Source organism: Pipistrellus hanaki (assembly GCF_964339955.1).
Source record: "Pipistrellus hanaki genome assembly, chromosome: 7".
Classification (NCBI taxonomy): Eukaryota; Metazoa; Chordata; class Mammalia; order Chiroptera; family Vespertilionidae; genus Pipistrellus; species Pipistrellus hanaki.
This window is the reverse complement of record NC_140509.1, coordinates 34,322,482-34,341,328: the sequence shown is the minus strand read 5'-3', so window position 1 is coordinate 34,341,328 and position 18,847 is coordinate 34,322,482. Positions and strand designations below refer to the sequence as shown.

At 41.8% G+C, this 18,847-nt stretch overlaps 1 protein-coding gene across 1 annotated transcript; it reads left to right on the top strand.

Moving 5' to 3' along the window:
• Positions 1–14,592: 14,592 nt before the first annotated feature.
• HTR1B (5-hydroxytryptamine receptor 1B) lies at positions 14,593–18,431 on the top strand. The gene has a single exon (XM_084889860.1). It carries the CDS (start codon positions 15,609–15,611, stop codon positions 16,785–16,787), a length of 1,179 nt encoding a protein of 392 aa, XP_084745986.1. The 5' UTR covers positions 14,593–15,608; the 3' UTR covers positions 16,788–18,431.
• The last annotated feature ends 416 nt before the right edge of the window (positions 18,432–18,847 follow it).

The following is an 18,847-nucleotide window of genomic DNA, read 5'->3' as shown; positions in this document are numbered from 1 at the left end:
AAAATTTTCTTTAAAAACCTGACTGTTAATTATGAGTCACCTCTGATTCTTGTTTTTGTTGTAATAGCTCAGTTGAACTTTGAATGTATTTGTTCACCCCAATTTGCATAGTGAATGATTTTTTAAAATTAAAGCTACTCATAGTGGAACTAGGGCTATTTTTTTTTTTTAAAAAAAGCTAGTTAATAATTTTATTCATATTTTAAGGAGACAAGGTCAAGGACAGCTTTTAAATTCAATATGAAAAGGATGAGAGAGGAAAAACTGCAAACACTTTAATTCTAGTTTTTTCTTTTTTTTTAAGTTCAGGTAAGGCTCAATAAAGAAGGCATCGTGGTGAGGAAAAAGTGAAAAGTAAAAACATGTTCTCCATATAAACTGAGCAGTTTCTTATGTGAGAAAAGTTTTTTCTCTAGAGAACATGAGCATACATATTTCCAAGAATAAGCAAAAGAAATAATATTTGCAGATTTACTTGGCATCTAATGGCTATGAATTTCCATCAGATTCCCATTAAAATGATAACATAACCAGCAAACTTTTAACCTTTTACCATTATTTTCCAGCCTTTAACTTTTAATTTACTGTTTCTTTTTAAATGATGCTTGCCTATTCTTCTTTAAGAATTGATAACACATCAAATGCTTATTTTATTTTATTTTTATATTAAAAATATTTTTTTATTGATTTCAAGGAGGAAAGGGAAGGGAGAGAAGGATAAAAAACATCAGTGATGAGAGAGAAGCATTGGTTGGCCACCTCCTGCATGCCCCACACTGAGGATCAAGTCCTCAACCAGGGCATGTGCCCTGACCAGGAACTGAACCATGACCTCCTGGTTCATAGGTTGACACTCAACTACTGAGCACTCTGGCCAAGCTGTTTGTTTCATTTTAGTCAAATTATATGATGTACATGTTTTTGCTTTTTTGGGTCACAAAGAGTACTTCTTTTTATAAAACAGGACTTAAATATATTAAAGCCTTCCAATGAACACTTAAATGAAATAGAGGCACAAATATGAATCTACAGCTCACTGGTCAGGAATCTCATTCAAACCAAGGATCTAGCACTAGAGAGACAATTTTTTTTTAAAATTTTTTTTAGTGCCACCATGAATTTAGGCTTTAGAGTTTACTAGGAGTTATTATTTTTTAAGTTTATTTTTTGTTGAATTTATTAGGGTGACAATAGTTAATAAAATTATATAGGTTTCAGGTATACAGTTCTGCAATACATCATCGATTTATTGTAACTGTGTTTACCGCCCCAAGTCAAGTCTTCTTCTGCCACCTTTTATGCCCCCCTTTACCTCCTTCTACCTCTCCCACCCCTTCTTCCCTCTGGCAACCACCTCACTGTTTGTTGTCTGTGTCTATGATTTTTATTTTTTCTTTGCTTAATCCCTCCACCCTTCTAACCCAGCCCCCACTCACCTGTTCCCTTTTCTCTACATTCGAAGATATTTAATATTTACCCACTGGCAGATGGCTCAAATATTTGCTGGAAAACAAGAGTTAAGTGTTAGTAAAACAATGTCTTTTAGCCAAAAACGTGAGCTATTCAATCTTGTTGAAAGTTAATCCTCTTGATCACTTGAAATTGAAAACCCATCTAATACTAAGTGACATTGTGTCCGTTTCAGAACAGCAAAATCATTGTCTTCAGAAAGGATAGATGTTACAATAGGCCAAAGACCTCTCCTGTTGTAGAAATAACCAACTGGTAGTTTTCAAAGATGATTCTGGCTTTAACATCTTGAACAGAAAAATATTTTCAAAAAACAAAGCACAAAACACCTCTGTGTGTTCATTGTGAGCTCCATTTCAAAAACAAGACAAACTTCTCATATTGATTGAGATGTGTCTGTGTGAGGGAAATGAACATTCTGTTGTGTTTCGTGCCAACATTTCCAAAGCTACTTACATCTCATAAGATCTCAAAATAATTAAGTATTTATTTCAAAACCACTCTCTATCACTTTTAATGGATTCATTTCCAAGCATAGTTTTAAATTAAAGTAAGAAGAACCGGTATTTGCAGGTGGGTTTTGTTTTTTGTTTTGAGTTCTAAGAAGAAAATCCCAGGTGATAACATTCTTGACAAGTGTCTGGATAAAGCTCATTCCAGAAGATGGATAATGCTGTAGTACTGCTTTCATTACATTTTCAAGATTTTAATTCATGTAGATTTGGAGTTTTCACAAGGTTTTGTGTTTTTTTTTTGTTTGTTTGTTTGTTTGTTTTTTTCCAGTTAGAAAGTAATAAAATACAATTGGTGGTCATCTCTTGGAAAAAATGAAATAGCAAACAAAATTAAACTTTTGACTAGAATGGTTGTCATATACTCTTTACTACACAATTTGGAAAGAATAACATGAACTCCCTTAGTCTGAGACAAGCTCTTGTACCTTTGTTGCTATACGAGGATCCTTAATAGAAATGTGTTTAATCGAAAACAGAGACTGTATCTGCTTAGATGAACTTGTAAAAGAATTACACAATGTGTATTTTGATAACTATAGAGAAATCCTCATATTGAAATATCCATTCAAAGGGGGGAAATTCTAGTTAACATTAAAGTGCATATTTAGCTCTATAATTAAATTGAAATATAAGTTCAAAATTTTTAAATTATGTGTGTTTTTTTTATCGTCATTGATTTATTAGTCATGATTACACAACATTTTTTGAGCAATTGAACTCAACTTATACATTTAAAAATATATACTACTGAATCCTAAGGTCTTAATGACTGGCTGCTCAGAAAATATTTAGAGTGAAAGAAAATGTGTAAGTAGTTATCTCTTAGAAAAGCCTCTTGAGATGAGTGTGCATGATGACTAACACCATTAAAATAGAATAACCAAAAACGTTTTATGACTGGATTGTAATCATATTGTACTTACTAAGGGTTAAGATTATTTCTTAAGTGAGTTAGGAATTGTGTTTAACTGCTAGCTCAAAATCTGAAATAGCAGTGACCTACTAAAGTCTAGAGGTACACAGTTCAGGGCTGGAAAGGCAGTTTCACAGAATCATCTGGAGTCCAGGTTCTTTCCATCTTTCCATGTCAGCATTCTTAGTTAGCATGACTTCCTCAATTATCTAAATCACAAAACACGATTCCCCATCCAACAACTTCTGCTTTTATATGTACACTGTTTTATATGTACATATTTCATAAAGGAGATATGAAAAGTGTAACATCCACCTAGGTGCCTTTTAATAAGGAAAATGGGAGAATGGACATTATGTAAGCATCGGCAAATACTATCAAATAAATTATTCCTAATGCCAAATATAAGCTAAATGTCTTGATTTTTTCTCTGTTTTGTTTTTTTTTTCTTTTTTCTCTTCTTTTCTTTTCATCACCATTCCACTTTTCTCTTTAGGAGAATAGATAGATATTATTACCAGCAATTCAAGGTGCATAAGTTTGATTTAAACTGGAGAATTGACATAATGATATATTTAAATAAGCTCAGATACATTTCAGTAAACTATGAAAGGACTTTATGTGGAAACATTAAAAAGAATTTCAGAAAGTGGGAAATATATTGATTTTTATATAAAAAGAAATGTGTAATGGTAGGTGAGAAATATTAGTTTTTAAAGCACCTTTGTGAAGGTCTTCAGAGTAGCAATTATAAATTTTAAGCCACCTTGGCTGCATTTTGGAATAACTGTTGTTGATTCACAATACATATATGTGTTTGGCTCTGAATCTATCCTCACAAAGCCATAGAGTGTAAGAATTTCTGCTGTATCTTCTTAGTAAATATTAAATATTTAGCTGTTAAGGTTAAAACTGTTTTTATAAAAACAGCAAAATTGGCAAGAATTTATTAAGTATGCCCTGAAGAAAAAGGCTTTATATAAAAATGTTTGTTGGTTTGTTTTTAGACTTCTGACTGAAAAAATATAAAATGTTTCATTGCTATGACATTCAAATACAGATAAAATGTGGTTGTAAACATGATATTCAGAAAATTAGAAATTCAGAATGAACTGACAATATATTTTTGAGAAGCATTTGTCTTTATTATGATATATAAAATGTTTCCCTCAATTTTGTAGTCAATATGAGTAAAATTATGGTGAAATGTTGTGGCTCTTTCTAGAAATATTTTCTGGGCTGAATATATGCTAAAATTACCAAATCCAATTTTAAAAGATATTACAAAGGCCACAGCAAAAATCAGTAAAGACTTTAAAATCTGAGTGAGATTGCAAACAATCAGTGTTTTGTACATTACTTACTAGAGGAAACATGCTTACAACCGTGTTCCATGGAGGTTTTGTGATAAGTTCAACCTAATTGTGTTCAGGTTACATCCATATAATTTCCAGATAATAAGAAAACTCCCTCTAAAATTTGTAAGAGCTTAAAAGTCAGATACTTCATCATAATCTATACATAGCTCTCTTTACTTAAATAGGGCTTCAATTATCTTTTAGCATGATGACTTTACCTTGGGTAGATTTTATCTTATTTTTTAAAATTTTTAATATTTGTCCTTATCTCCCCATTCCCATCCTCCCCTCCCCCCACGCATGCCCCCACTCGCCTGTTGTCCGTGACCACTGGGTAGGCTTATATGCATGCATACAAGTCCTTTGGTTGATCTCTCCCCCTTATTCCCACCCTCCCCTACCTTCCCTCTGATGTTTGACAGTCTGATCAATGCTTCCCTGTCTCTGGGTCTGTTTTTGTTCATCAGTTTATGTTGTTCATTATTTCCCCTAGATGAGTGAGATCATGTGACCTAGTCGGTTTGGCTCGGTAGACTTTACTTTTAATCTCTTAAAGATCAAGTACAATTTCAATAAGCGTTAAATCTGAGCTGATTTGTTTCCCTTGTCCATAATTCAATATTATGCAATATTAAATAATTCTGAAAATGAGGATTGTGTAGTAATGTAATTTCTACATTGCTATAAGGAGCTTAATTGATATCTTTTAAAAATAAAAATAGTTTTACTTTTAGAAATAATATAAATCTATATTCAATTTCAAATGGAAATAGCAATTTAAAAAAGAATAAAGTAGTGCCAGTCATCTGTCATCTCTCTATGCAATGAATATCAAAGGTTAACATTTGGCACATATGCTTCTAAACTTTTCAGTTAAATATAGCTTTGATTTTTTAAAAAGGTGTACAATTTCTTGCATAACTAAAACTGTCTATATGTTCCCTTTATAGAGCGATATTGAGTACAAATTTAGCTGGGTATAGAAACCTGGTTTGGCAACCTTTATTCTCTAAAATTTCTGCAGACATTTCTTCATCTTCTGATGATGAAGTACTGATGATAGAAACATTTAGCTGACTCTGTTTCCCTTGTGAAAAGTAATTTGTTTTGTTATTCTCTGTATAAGTTCTTATAGGATTAATTTTTTTAAATCCTGGAAATAAAATGAACAAGCCAACAAGCATGATAGTAAATATTTATATGCACTTATTTTTTCATTAATAGTCTAGTATTTGTAAACTCTTTCAATAAGTAAATTTATGTTTTATTCAATGCAGTAACATGTTCTTCATTTATACATTGATTATTGCATATCTTCTGATTTGTTTCTTCAAAATACCCAGATATCTCTATCATCTTTATCTCTTTCTATTTCATCTCTTGCTTCTCTTTTCTACATTCTATGATATTCTTATTTTGTTACTTTCTACTGCTAATTCAATATTCTGTAGCAGTACTGCTTTTTCTTAATTCTAAAATAAATTTGAATATTGATATTTTAAGACTTTGAATTCTTATTCAAAATTCTCATGGAACTGTGAGTTCATATTAAACTCTTTCATTCATTGATCTCCCTTAGTTTCATGCTCTAACAAATATTTTTGGATGTGTTAAGCAATTCTCAAATTTTCTTTATGTTGTTTAAAAAAAAACAACAACCCTCTATGTGACATTTTATTTTTTTCAACAACAGTTCTCTTTTTAAAAAATAATAGTTTATTAAATTGTCTTCAATTTCAGATTTTTAAAAATTTACTCATATCAAGTCAGATGACCAGAATTAGACTCACAAAATTATTTTATAAATTACATGCAACTTCTCTTGATTTGTAATATTCATTCTGGCTCTTGGCAGATAAACAATAAAATTTTAATATTTGTTGAACTTCTGAGATACACATAATGTCACTTACTGGTTTTAAGTATTTCTGAATAGACCATGCACTATTAATATTTCAGAAATATTTTCAAATAAAATAAACTATGTAAATACCAATTGTAATGAAGATGTAGATCAGGCTAATAATCAGCAGACCAGTATAGTTATGCAATCTATTAAGCATATAGAACTTATCATATTTTATCAAGTCTAAAAGCATTTTTGCCTACATTTGAACATTTCTGAAGTGGAGCTGTATTCTGTAATTACTGGTGTAAGTTGTGATGTGGTTGTCACAAACATGTATATACATGTTTTTATACTTCTGGAGAAAAAGCTGGCAGAATATTGCCTTAGAGAAAAATACCAGAGATAGCAGAGAAGCACTCTTATAAAAATGTTAGGTGATTCATGCTCCAGGTGACACAGATGTGGATGTGTGAGAAAATATGGAAGGTGATGACTGTGTTGAAAGTGATTCAGAAGACCGGGATTCTTAATATAAAGAAATTTCAAGAATATACCTTCAACGGTTAATTTTGTTTTTTTATGCATGCATAAGAGTGACATATAATAAAAAATATATATATTTTAAAAGAGCTCTTTTAATAGGATTACATAAAATTCTAAATAATGAGAAAAATAGGTCAATTTAATTAGTGAAATGTTTTTAGAAGAACATAGGATATTGGTTTATTTTACCATCGATGACTTCCTAGACTGTATGAACTATGGTATACTTACACATTGGTTGGTTCTCAGCGAGGCCCACTCAGTGGCATCCTCTTTCCTCCCACAGCCACTCAGACTCCTCCTGTAGGGCCTCTTCACATCTTTCCTCAGTGCGGCAGAGAGCCTCCAAAACCCTGCTCCACAGGCCCGCCTGTTCTGATTGGTGGAGACCATTTGCTGAGATTTTTGACAGGGAATTTGGCAGTGTCTAAAACCCATGGATATTTGAAAAGTAACAGATGGGGATACAAAGCCAGATTTTTCCAAAAAGTGTGATGTGAAAGGGTTACAACTGTGTCAGGAACGGGTGTGCAACAGGACGGTGATTCCTCAGCCCTCAGGTGGCCTTGTGGCACCAGAATTCCTGAAGCTCCATTTAGTACTGAAATCAGATACAAAAAGAGGAAGCAACACATTGTTTTACCCCAAATTTTAAAATGAAATAAAAGTTCATTTAGGTGTTTTGTTGCAGACCTAACACCTTGATCTTAATATAAGCTTAGTAAACTATCACTTCAAAAAGACAACCAATTTTGCATATGAGATTTGAAGGACTCAGCAATTCTTCACCTTTAAGTCCTTATCGAGTGATACAAAGAATTTAATGCATATATTTGCACGTAAAAGTAAATACAACAATAATAAAAATGTCATGCAAAAACATTCAGGAAAAAAAAAAAAAAAAAGTCTTGCATCAGGACACAGAAAGACCAAGACATGATGAACATGTATTAAGAGTAGGAAGTTGAGTGTAGAACATAAATTGGAAGGACGGTAAAATTTTCCAAGAAGATAAATTATCAATTTTATTTAGAGTTTTTTGTTTAAGATTGAGAAAAAGGGCATATTAGAGGGACTGATCCAACCAAATAATCTTAATGTGCAAGAAGTACTGATTAGCCGAGGCTGGTTTGGCTCAGTGGATAGAGCGTTGGCCTACGGACTGAAAGGTCCCAGGTTCGATTCAGGTCAAGGGCATGTACCTTGGTTGCGGGCACATCCCCAGTAGGGGGTGTGCAAGAGGCAGCTGATCGATGTTTCTCATTGATGTTTCTAACTCTTTATCCCTCTCTCTTCCTCTCTAAAAAATCAATAAAATATATTAAAAAAAAAAAAGTGCTGATTATATGAGTCAGCCTTACCTTTGTCTGCCTCTCTGCCACAGACCACAGATGGCCTGTCCCAAGGGGAAGAAAAGCAGGATGGAGTGTGATTCTGCAGCAGCCTTTCCCTAGGTGCACATAAACTTTGAGTACATGAACTAATGAGCAGGAAAAAAATTAATTGGAGGTACATGATGACCATAAAACGATTCCATGTTTATTTACTAAAATTATATCTCCATGTTCAACTGAGAATCCAAATGTGAATACAGGGTTTGGGCCTGCAGATGTGCATTTTCAACCATACAGAATATTTAAATGCTCTATTTTATTTGTATGTGACTGTACTGTGTCACCAAAGTTCAGATTGTAAAATTTGACTCTATTTGCTAGTGAGGATTTGCTGTTGATGGAGATACTAAGGTGATTGTGCATTTGATATTTCTTCTGTGATAACAGCTGCTCTAGAACCTGACTACCAAGCAGATAATGACTTCTTTACATTCTATTTTTTGTTAATAGTCTGACCACATCAATTTACATGAATGTAAAAGCAACCTGCCTTCAGAACAGTGATTTTCAACCGGTGTGTCAGAAGAATTTTTAAAACATGCAATATATGACTATTTAATCAGGGGCAATGACTTATTTTTTCTTAGATTACCAAATAAAAAGTAACAACAGCTAACACTATAGCCATCCAGTGAATGACCAAAATTATTTTTGTCAGAGCAGCAAAAAATACATATTTTGTTGTGCTACAGAATTTTAGTAATTAGTTTATGTGTGCCATCAGATGAAAATGGTTGAAATTTGCTGCTCTAGAGCATACAATAGGGTAAAGTTTACTCAATAAATGGTATCGAAAATTTGGACAGATACATAGTGTCATTTTATTTGTTTTCTTTTTACTCTACCTTTCATTGTTTCTTCTTTCTTTTCTAGGTTTTATGTATTAATCAACCATCTGCAGTATTATTCTATTTACATTCTTGTGTTAATTTTTGATTATTACCTTAGAGATTTTACAATATGCATCCATATTGACTTTTTAGGGTATAACTTAAATACTTTTAACACTTTTTGAACAATGCAAAAATTTTACTGTAGTTACTTTGTTTATCCTTCTTCTTTTTGAATAGCAGCTCTTTAGGATATTAATTTGTGTAATTCTGCACTTCCAGAATGCTGATCTGTCATGGTCTCCTATATTATACTCAAGAGCAGAACACATTTCTCAGAATTTCTAAACTTGGAACAGATGTAGATCAGTTTCTGAAATATGATTCAAACTAAAAGCTGTAATCCCTAAAAGTGTTAATGGCTGTGTCTTCACATGGTGTGGATAAAACACATCAACCATGACACAGATAAAATTTGCTGAAATGCAGACAGCAAACAACAGAAGGACAGAGTCCTGACAGTGCTCCCCAGTGCTCCTTGTTTCAAAGGCTCAGCTGTATCTTCTCTGTCCAAAGCCTGGTGGTTCAATACCTCATTTGAGCCCCACTCTCCTTGAAACAAATGCTCTCTTTTGCTTTGAGGTATGATTAAATTGGTTTTCCATCACTTCCAATAAAAGTCTTATTTGGTTTCTGTTTGGGCTGTGCACTTAGGAATATGTTGTGTGTGACCACCTATCAGCACTACTTTGGAAGTGATGATTCACTGGCTGAACATAATCATGGTGTTCTACCTGATTTTTACCACCTCCACCCCGAACAGGAAATTATTCTGGAGACTTGAATAGCTATGAGCAGTGATGCTCCTCACAGGTGGGATGTAATAAAGCCACAGGCAAGATGGTTAAAAGGGCTGCCAATGCTGAGCTGTGTGGCTGACTCAGCATAGATTATTCATAGAGAGTTGGGCTTTCAAATTAGAGAAACTTGGATTGGAAAATCAGTTCTATAACTTACCAGCTGTCTGACATTGGCCAGGTTACTTAAATTTTCTAAGCTTCAAATTATGCATCCAGAAAATCCTGTATAATAAAAGTGTACTATGCAAATTGTTCCCTTGACTGGGAGTTCTTCTGGGGGTGGGGCCGGTGGGGGGGAAGGGAAGGAGACCTTGGCTGGCAGCCCAGCTTCTAGGGACCCTACCAGTGCACGTGCACTGGGCCTCTGGTAGGATGATAAATGACAACTCCTCGTATTGGTATGAGAATTAAGTGAATGGATGTATATGGACCAGGTAGCATAAAGCTTAGTGCATAGTAGGCATAAAAGGATAGTGATTAATATTATTCATTAACTACAGGTGAAGAAACAATAGCACTTGATGGGTTTTTTTTGTTTGTTTGTTTTTGCAAGACTGGAATTAATCATGCAAAGTGAAACAAGTTTTCCTTGTTGAAAATAAGGCAAAACCCAGTTTCTATTGCTTCTTTCCGTAGGTCAGTGGATAACTTCACTATTCTAGTCTTTGGATTGATTTTTCTAGAGAGACTTCACCTTGAACAGAGCTGCCTAATGCTGCTGCCAACTTAAAGCAGCAAGTTGTTCCTAAGTTTTGGTGGGTTTATTGGCATCGTTTTTCCATCCAAAAGTTTCCTATTATTATTGCCACATCCCAGTGCTTGTCCAGGAAGAAAAGTTTGATGCCCATCTCTCCCATGCAACCTCTGCTCATATCACTTTAAGTTTGAGCTTAGAAATCTTCTTCAGAGACTCAGGTCTTCAGCCTGGAAACATGTGGTTGAGACCTCACTCAGGAGCCAGCTCTCCTGCTGGTTGGAACTGGGCTAGCTTTGAACCAGGGGTAAGGACCCATTGAGGTCATCTGTTCAAAGTAACAGAGCGGCTGTTACTAAGGAGACGAGCAATTGAAAGTGTCTAAGTGATGTCTATTTGCTCTAATTTTTGTCTACATTCTTCCTTAACTACCTACACGCAATATTTGTATCTACACATAAACCAGTAGGTACTAATTATCATAGGTCAATTGATGCCAGCTTAGAGTTGAGAAAATAAATCACTTCATTTATTATTTGGGAAGACTTAACCATCCCTTATGTGGCACACAATACGTGAGTACTGTGACACAAATTCCAAGTCAAAGGCCCCGTTAATGTTGGGGCAAAGAATAGGGAGAGGTACCTGAGCCTCACAGAGGTTGTCTGCAAAATTATATGTATTCATCTGTATGTGTGTGCACCTCTTCAATTGTCTGAACTTTCCTGTAGTTCCATCAAGCAAGAGTTGTACTTTTTAAAAATATATATTTTATTGATTTTTTTTTACAGAGAGGAAAGGAGAGGGATAGAGAGTTAGAAATATCCATGAAAGAGAAACATTGACCAGCTGCCTCCTGCCCCCCCCCCCCCCCCCCCCCCCCCCCCCCCCCCCCCCCGGGGATGTGCCTGCAACCAATGTACATGCCCTTGACCAGAATCAAACCTGGGGCCTTTCAGTCCACAGGCCTACGCTCTATCCACTGAGCCAAACCGGTTTCGGCAAGACTTGTACTTCCATTGTCACAAACGCATTTTTCAATAGTTACTGGAGGACACGTAAGAACTAGACCACGCAGCAGGTTATACAGAGCTCAAGGTCTGCTGACCAAAGGAGGAAGAAGGACTTGCCCCTGGAAGTAGCTTGTCCCCCACATTGTGGTTAGGGACTGCCTGAGGGCTTTCCAAGTCGTGGGGACAGAGGATGTGAGATTGCACTTTCCTTCCCCAGAGGGCCAAAGCTTCTGGAGAGTGAGTGTTCCAGCCTCTTTATTTCAGCAAAGACACTAACAGACTCACAGTACTTCATTTGCTCCTGTGCCTAGACCTCTCTTCAGAGGCACTTTCTGGGAAAGGCAAGGAGGAGTGTCTCAGACCAGAGGGCTGCCTGGCTGGCTTGGAGCCAAGCCAGAGTGGCCCTGCAGGCTCAGTGGGTGTCTGTTGTGGCTGCGCCTGAGCTGGAGGGGGCTTCTCTTCACAGCGTTCTTGTCTAGTTAGCACCCTGCTGCGAACTGGGAGCCTGCACCGCCTCTCAATTCATTGTCAGCAGCACCGTATCTATGTGACGGGCGATTCTTCTCAGGTCCCTGGGCAGCACACCACGGTGGCAGGCTCCGTGTCTGATCAGAACGCCCTCCCGCGTGAAGCTGGTGAGGCGAGCGCATTCAAGTGCAGTTTCCCTGCCAGGTGGTCCAACAGGAGCCATTTCCATCCGCTAACTTTTGCTGCGCTCCCAAAACGCCACCTGGACCCTGGTTTCCTCCTGGCCCCTCGAGCTGTCTGGTGGCTGGATTTTCCTGAAAACTTGAAGGGACCACGCCTAAGGGCCGGGTCTAGCGCCCAGGCAGAGCCAATGTGGAAGGTTTCCTGCTCTCTTGACAGTTTCATATCCAGGCGCCCATGGACCTACACTAACATATTATAGTTATATATTTCCAAGTGCGAAAGGAATGAGTGAAATGCAGGAGCCACATTAATGAAAAGCGGTTCTCTCTCCACCAAACTGCCAAAACCCTGTCAGTATGAGGCTCGGTGTGTTCAAGCAACTCCTAACCCCAAGTCGGTGAGAGGAGGCAGATTTACTCAAGGTCCCCGGGTTCCAGGAAGCAGCGAAAACGTGGCTGGAGAAAGCCACAGGTTTCCCCATCGCCCGAGCCAAATCCTAGAAGGAGCAAGTGTTTTTCTCCTTTGCATGCTCCTGGAGCAAAAATGGAAAAAGGCTGCCCGCAGCTTGTAACCTTCCTCTCAGCCTTCCTTTGCCTCCTTCCACAGCTCTCTCTACTCTTGCCTGCTCTCCGAAAATAGCAGGAAAATAGTTTCCTGGCACACCCTCATTCAGAACACACATTTTTTTTATTTGGCTCCATCCTGGCCAACGCCCCCACCTAGTGGCTTAGACTGCCTGTTTTGCTTCCCTCTGCTGTGGTTTCTAAGATAAAGAGCGCTTTGCAAAATAACCCAGTCTAACCGGAAGCCTGGCTTGGGTTGGGTGGAATGGGAGGAGGGGCAAGACGCTGAAAATGTGGTGCAAATGAGATCTGATGTTATCAGAGCCCCTGCTGGGTGCTAGGAAGCGGGCTGGGGGAAAGGGCAGATTGTGTGTTGACTCCTAGCTGGGCTGCTGCAACCCAGGCATGTCCAAAGGATGCCCGCAGTTAAAGGAGTGCCCTCACTCTTAATGCATGATGTGTTTTATTTTCTTCACAACACATAACAGTGTACGACAGCACGTGAATTACTTACTTGCTCATGCAGTTTTTGCCTGCCTGCCTGGCTTACAGATCAGGAATGAAGGACACCTGGGTTAGGGTTGTGTCACCTTGGGGTAAAAGCTCTCTCCTTTCCAAGGATCCCAATTGCTCTTTCAAAAACGGAATGGATGGGGCAGGCAATCTCAGGCTCTAGACTAGACTGAATAACACTATTTAAAACATGTTTACATGTCACCTGATAAATCCGATTACAAAGTAGTTTTTTTTTTTTTTTATTGGATGCATTCTACCTGCCAAACACTGAGCCAGATCCTGGGAGCTCATAGTTGGGTTAGCTCTCAGGGCTCAAAGGACATTGGACATTCCTGATGCTTTAAAAAACAAACAAACAAACAAACAAACAACAACAACAAAAAAACCTTACTCTTGTACTTCCATCCTACATGTGTTTCTGTGAAGGCTGGCGGAGGCTCTGAGCACGGGGAATACGCTCTGAGGTCTGGGACCTAGGCAGTGCTGCTATTGCTGGGCACGGAATTTGGTTGATATCCTGATGTTTTCCTTGAAGGATAAGGAGAGCCATTGGTGGTGCCAGTGGTGATGGCCCCAGAGACGCTTTCGTCTTTTTTTTTTTTTCTCCTCCTCCTCCTCTTTGTCCTCCTCCTCCTCCTCCTCCTCCTCCTCCTCCTCCTCCTCCTCCTCCTCCTTCTTCTTCTCCTGATGACCTTCCTTTTTAGGCAGGTTGTGGAAAGCAACTGCTTTCTTTGAACTGCTTTCCAAAGGCACTGCACTGCTGAGCAGCTGAAGCAGGAGGGTGGAGCGGAAGGTTTAATTTCACATTCAGTGAGCTTCTATTTGTGATACTTTTTACATTTTTCACACACACAGCTTTTAACTTATTTTTTTTTTCTGTTGACTCACAGTTAGAACGGAGGGATTGAATGAAAAGCACATATTCCTAAAACCCAGATATGAAAATGTAGTTTGTATGGTAGGAAGAGTTAAGCATAACTTGATGCCCAAAGCATAAAAATGCACTGTTGGCCATTTCCTTCTTAGGCTCTATTATCGCTCCTCCTTCTAACCTGGGTGTGGCCAGCAGGGCTGCCAGGATAAAATTCCTAAGCGCAGAGGTCAGGGGCTGGGGCTAGCTCCCCCGAGCATCGGCCTGCCTGCAGGGGTGGGAGGTGGGGGGTTATAGGCTAGGAAGGGACACAGTGCTTGTGCCCCCGGTGGGGGGTGCAGGTCTAATTGGAGGGGAGCGCCGCCAGCTCGGAAGCCGATGGAGGCAAGGACAGCGCGCCCTCCTCCCCGTTTTCGGCCGAAAATGCCGCACCTGGGCGTCAGGATCGGGAGGGGCCTGGGGATGGGCATGGAGACGGGGCGGTAGGACCCGGCGGGCGCTTCCTTGGCCAGGGAGGGACCTGGGCGGGAGGGAGGGGAGGAGGGAGGAGAGCGCAAAAGGGAAGAAAGGTGCTCGGGAGCGGGGCTCACGCTCTCTCCGCGCCGCTAGAGTAGCACCACCGGACCTGGACTCTATAAAAGGAGTTGGTCCGTTCGTTCGTCCGCAGCTCACCAGCTCCTCCCGGGCTGGCGCACGCCGCTCCCCCCCCAGAAAGCCGCCCGCTCCCCTGTGCCGCGCCGGTCCCCCAGCCCAGTGCGCTCCGCGGCGGGACCCCCAGGGGTGCCCGCGGGGACGCAAGTGGCCGCCGCGGCCACGAGGGGCGAGCAGCCGCCGCAGCCCAAGCCCCCGAGTCCCCCCTCGTCCTGCCCCGTGGCCGCGGGGCAGCTGGCCGGAGTGGCCGGCGCGTGCAAAGAAGGGGGGTGCGGGGGGGAGAGCGCCCGCGAGGCGCGGCGCCGCGCGGCTCCCAGACTTCACCCCACCCAACTCTGGCGGCCGCCGCCGCCGCAGGGAACTGCCCCAGCCCGGGGCGGGGGGCGGGCAGGCGAGACCCGGACTCCTGGCGCCTAGCCGGCCTGCACGCTCCGGGTCTCCGCAGCTGGGAAACTCCTGCGGGCTGATTCTTGCAGCTCCAGGAGGAGCGCCCGGGTTAGGGAATGCCCGAGCCTTTGGGGTAAGAGACCCCACACCTGGCGAATGCTCCCTCCTGCAACCATCCCTCGCCCCCCTCCTCCTCCTCCTCCTCCTCTAGATCCGCGGCGGGAAGCCCGAGCGGAGCGGAGCGAGCACGGGAGAGGAGAGAGAGGTGCAGCCGGAGCCGCGGCGGCAGCGCCGGGCGCACGGCGAGTGCAGGGGACGCGCTCGCCCAGCTCGGCTGCCTGCCGCGCCCTTGACCTCTCGTTTCAGCTGGCAACCTGGGTGGAGGAATCATTGAGGAGCCTAAGAAACTAACTAGCAGCCGTGCGGGCAAGACTGTGTGGTCTCTCCTGCAGGTCCTTCTCCCTTCCTCTCTCCCACGTCCGTTCCATGCTTCAGGGCTGCGCTCCGGAGCAGCCGGGGCGAGGAGAGACATGGAGAAGAACGGCGCTCCCCCGTGCGCCCCGCCGCCGGCGGGCTCCCAAGCCGGGGTTCCTCCAGCCAACCTCTCCGCCGCCGCCGCCCCTTCCCACAACTGCAGCCCCTCCGAGGAGGACTACGTCTACCAGGACTCGGTGGCCCTGCCCTGGAAAGTGCTGCTGGTCCTGCTGCTGGCGCTCATCACCCTGGCCACCACTTTCTCCAACGCCTTCGTGATCGCCACGGTGTACCGGACGCGGAAGCTGCACACCCCGGCCAACTACCTGATCGCCTCGCTGGCCGTGACGGACCTGCTCGTGTCCATCCTGGTGATGCCCGTCAGCACCCTGCAGACCGTGGCCGGCCGCTGGACCCTGGGCCAGGTGGTCTGCGACTTGTGGCTCTCGTCGGACATCACCTGTTGCACCGCCTCCATCCTGCACCTCTGCGTCATCGCCCTGGACCGCTACTGGGCCATCACGGACGCCGTGGAGTACTCGGCCAAGAGGACTCCCCAGAGGGCGGCCGTCATGATCGCGCTGGTGTGGGTCTTCTCCATCTCCATCTCGCTGCCGCCCTTCTTCTGGCGCCAGGCCAAGGCCGAGGGCGAGTGCACGGTGAACACCGACCACATCCTCTACACCGTGTACTCCACCGTGGGCGCCTTCTACTTCCCCACCCTGCTCCTCATCGCCCTCTACGGCCGCATCTACGTGGAGGCCCGCTCCCGCATCCTGAAGCAGACGCCCAACCAGACCGGCAAGCGTCTGACCCGGGCCCAGCTCATCACCGACTCCCCGGGGTCCACGTCTTCCGTCACCTCCATGAACTCGCGCGCCCCGGACCTGCCCAGCGAGTCTGGGTCGTCCCCCGTGTACGGGAACCAAGTCAAAGTGCGAGTGTCCGACGCCCTGCTGGAGAAGAAGAAGCTCATGGCCGCTAGGGAGCGCAAAGCCACCAAGACCCTGGGCATCATCCTGGGAGCCTTCATCGTGTGCTGGCTGCCCTTCTTCATCATCTCCCTGGTGATGCCCATCTGCAGAAGCGCCTGCTGGTTCCACCAGGCCATCTTCGACTTCTTCACGTGGCTGGGCTATCTCAACTCCCTCATCAACCCCATCATCTACACCATGTCCAATGAGGACTTCAAACAGGCCTTCCATAAACTGATACGCTTTAAATGCACAAGTTGACTTGTCCATTGATTGCATTGTGAGGGGGGGTCCCCTAAGTGGCCTTTGGGGACCATGCTGTGTCTGGTTCCACAGGTAAGGTCGACTCTTCTTTCACTGTTAACTGGGTCTCCTCGGAGTGAGGCGCTGTCTTCTGGGCAAGGGCAATGGATCCTGAGAAGCCAGGACAAGCCCTGGGAGAGAGAGCACTGGAAGGAGAAACTGTGCAAACTAAAGAGAGCGCTTCCCAGCCGTGAGGAGGAGGCTCCCTTTCTTCCCTCACAGCCCAGGTTCAGCACTGGCCCTGTGGCAGCCAGTCACAAGGGGGGTTTGAGACTTTTAAAAAAACCCAGGATGGAGAGGCGATCCCTGCCCTGCTCTGGCATAATGGACCATGCCCTCTAGGAGCAGTGATCCACGTAGTTGTCTGAACCCTGTCTGAGACAGATGCATACAGCTTGGCAGTACTTGAACTAGACACTTAACACCTTGTGTTTTGGGGGAGAACTTTTATGTTACAGCTTCATTTAAGAGCAGTTACTTTGGCATCCTTCAGTCTTCAGTTTGCATCTATTTGACCTTGGTTGGAGAAACTTTGTGGATTTGGTGCTTCAAACCCTGTGTGTGGCTTGGAGGGTACAGAGGACCCTTGAAGAGTTAACAGCAAAGTTCTGGTGTTAAGATCTCTATTTTTTATTACAATGGAAACTATATGGGACGGGTGGGGTGGAAGGGAGATGGGGAGAGAGCGTGAAACTGAGAACCAACACCTATGATTGTTTGTTTTCTGCAGATTGGTGATTTTTTTTTAAAGTTCCTACTTAGTGATTTTTTCAAACCACAGTTCTAACAACTCAAACAAAACTTTACGCGTGCTAGTGACAAATCTGCAGATTGCTTTATTCCCCCCCCCCCATCTAATTTCATGTATCTGTCATTTTACACATTTAAATCCCCGTAAGGGGAGGATATGATGGGTGACTAAGCCCAAGCTGCTCTATTTCTTATTAATGCAGTTGATTAAACTGATGATATTAGAGATACTGCTCCTTAACAAGAAATGTATCTTTATTCCTTATCCAATTCAGTGATATGTAAAGGAGACTGATGAATAGGAATGGTTCTTACACAATTAAGGAATGAAGGCCAATAGGAGGATGTATATTTTGACTTGTAAAAAAATCTTAAATGCATGAGACTTTTTCTGATAGTCATTTGCACTCTCCTCCCATCTGTAACTCATTTGTGTGCTAACATATGAAGTTAACCAAGAGAACTTGCTTGGTTCTCCAAAAATCTTCAAAATGCAGTAAGAACCCCAAAAACGATATCAAAAGAAAAAAGAAAAAAAAAAAGCTTGTTTCTTTTACCTTTCTATTGAAGTTTGGGTAGGAACAAAGATCACTAGAAAATGACATGCAAGAACTTTAGAAAAGCCCCAATAAACTAAAGCTGAGCTGGTAATTCATGGAACCAAATGTCAAACTTTTTAGGTAATCAAGAAACTGATAAGCCTTGGCACCTCAGAAATTTGTCACTGACCTGATACCTCAATGAATATAATAGCAGTGATACTTTAAATTTATGTCTTTCAAAACTGCAACAATACTTACTTGTTATCCCAATTCACTCTAACACAGGGCAAGATTTCACACTAAATGATGGGGGGAAAAATGCATTATCTAAATAAAAAAAGTAGTAGCCCTGAAGGACCATCTACACAGAAAAAATAAAATGTATGTGGACCATTTAATATGCCAAAGAAGATTTACATTCCCTTCTCCAGAGAGCTATCTGCAGTTGCTACCTTGTGTCTGCAGAAGCAAGTTTGTCTTTGTGAAATGAGTTCACTCCCTGCTTGAAGCTCTTCCATCTGGACTGGGAGACAATAGATGTAGAGATCTGGAGTGCACCCTTTGCTTACTATGCAGACCTTCACTCTGGGGTGATGACTCTTGAAAGTATACTATTCTAAATTTCGCAGGTAAACTAAATTAAAAAAAGGGAATTTTGATGAACATTTACGCCAGTTATATGGAGTAAGATAAAATTTTAGGAACTAGATGACCCTGTATTTCTTT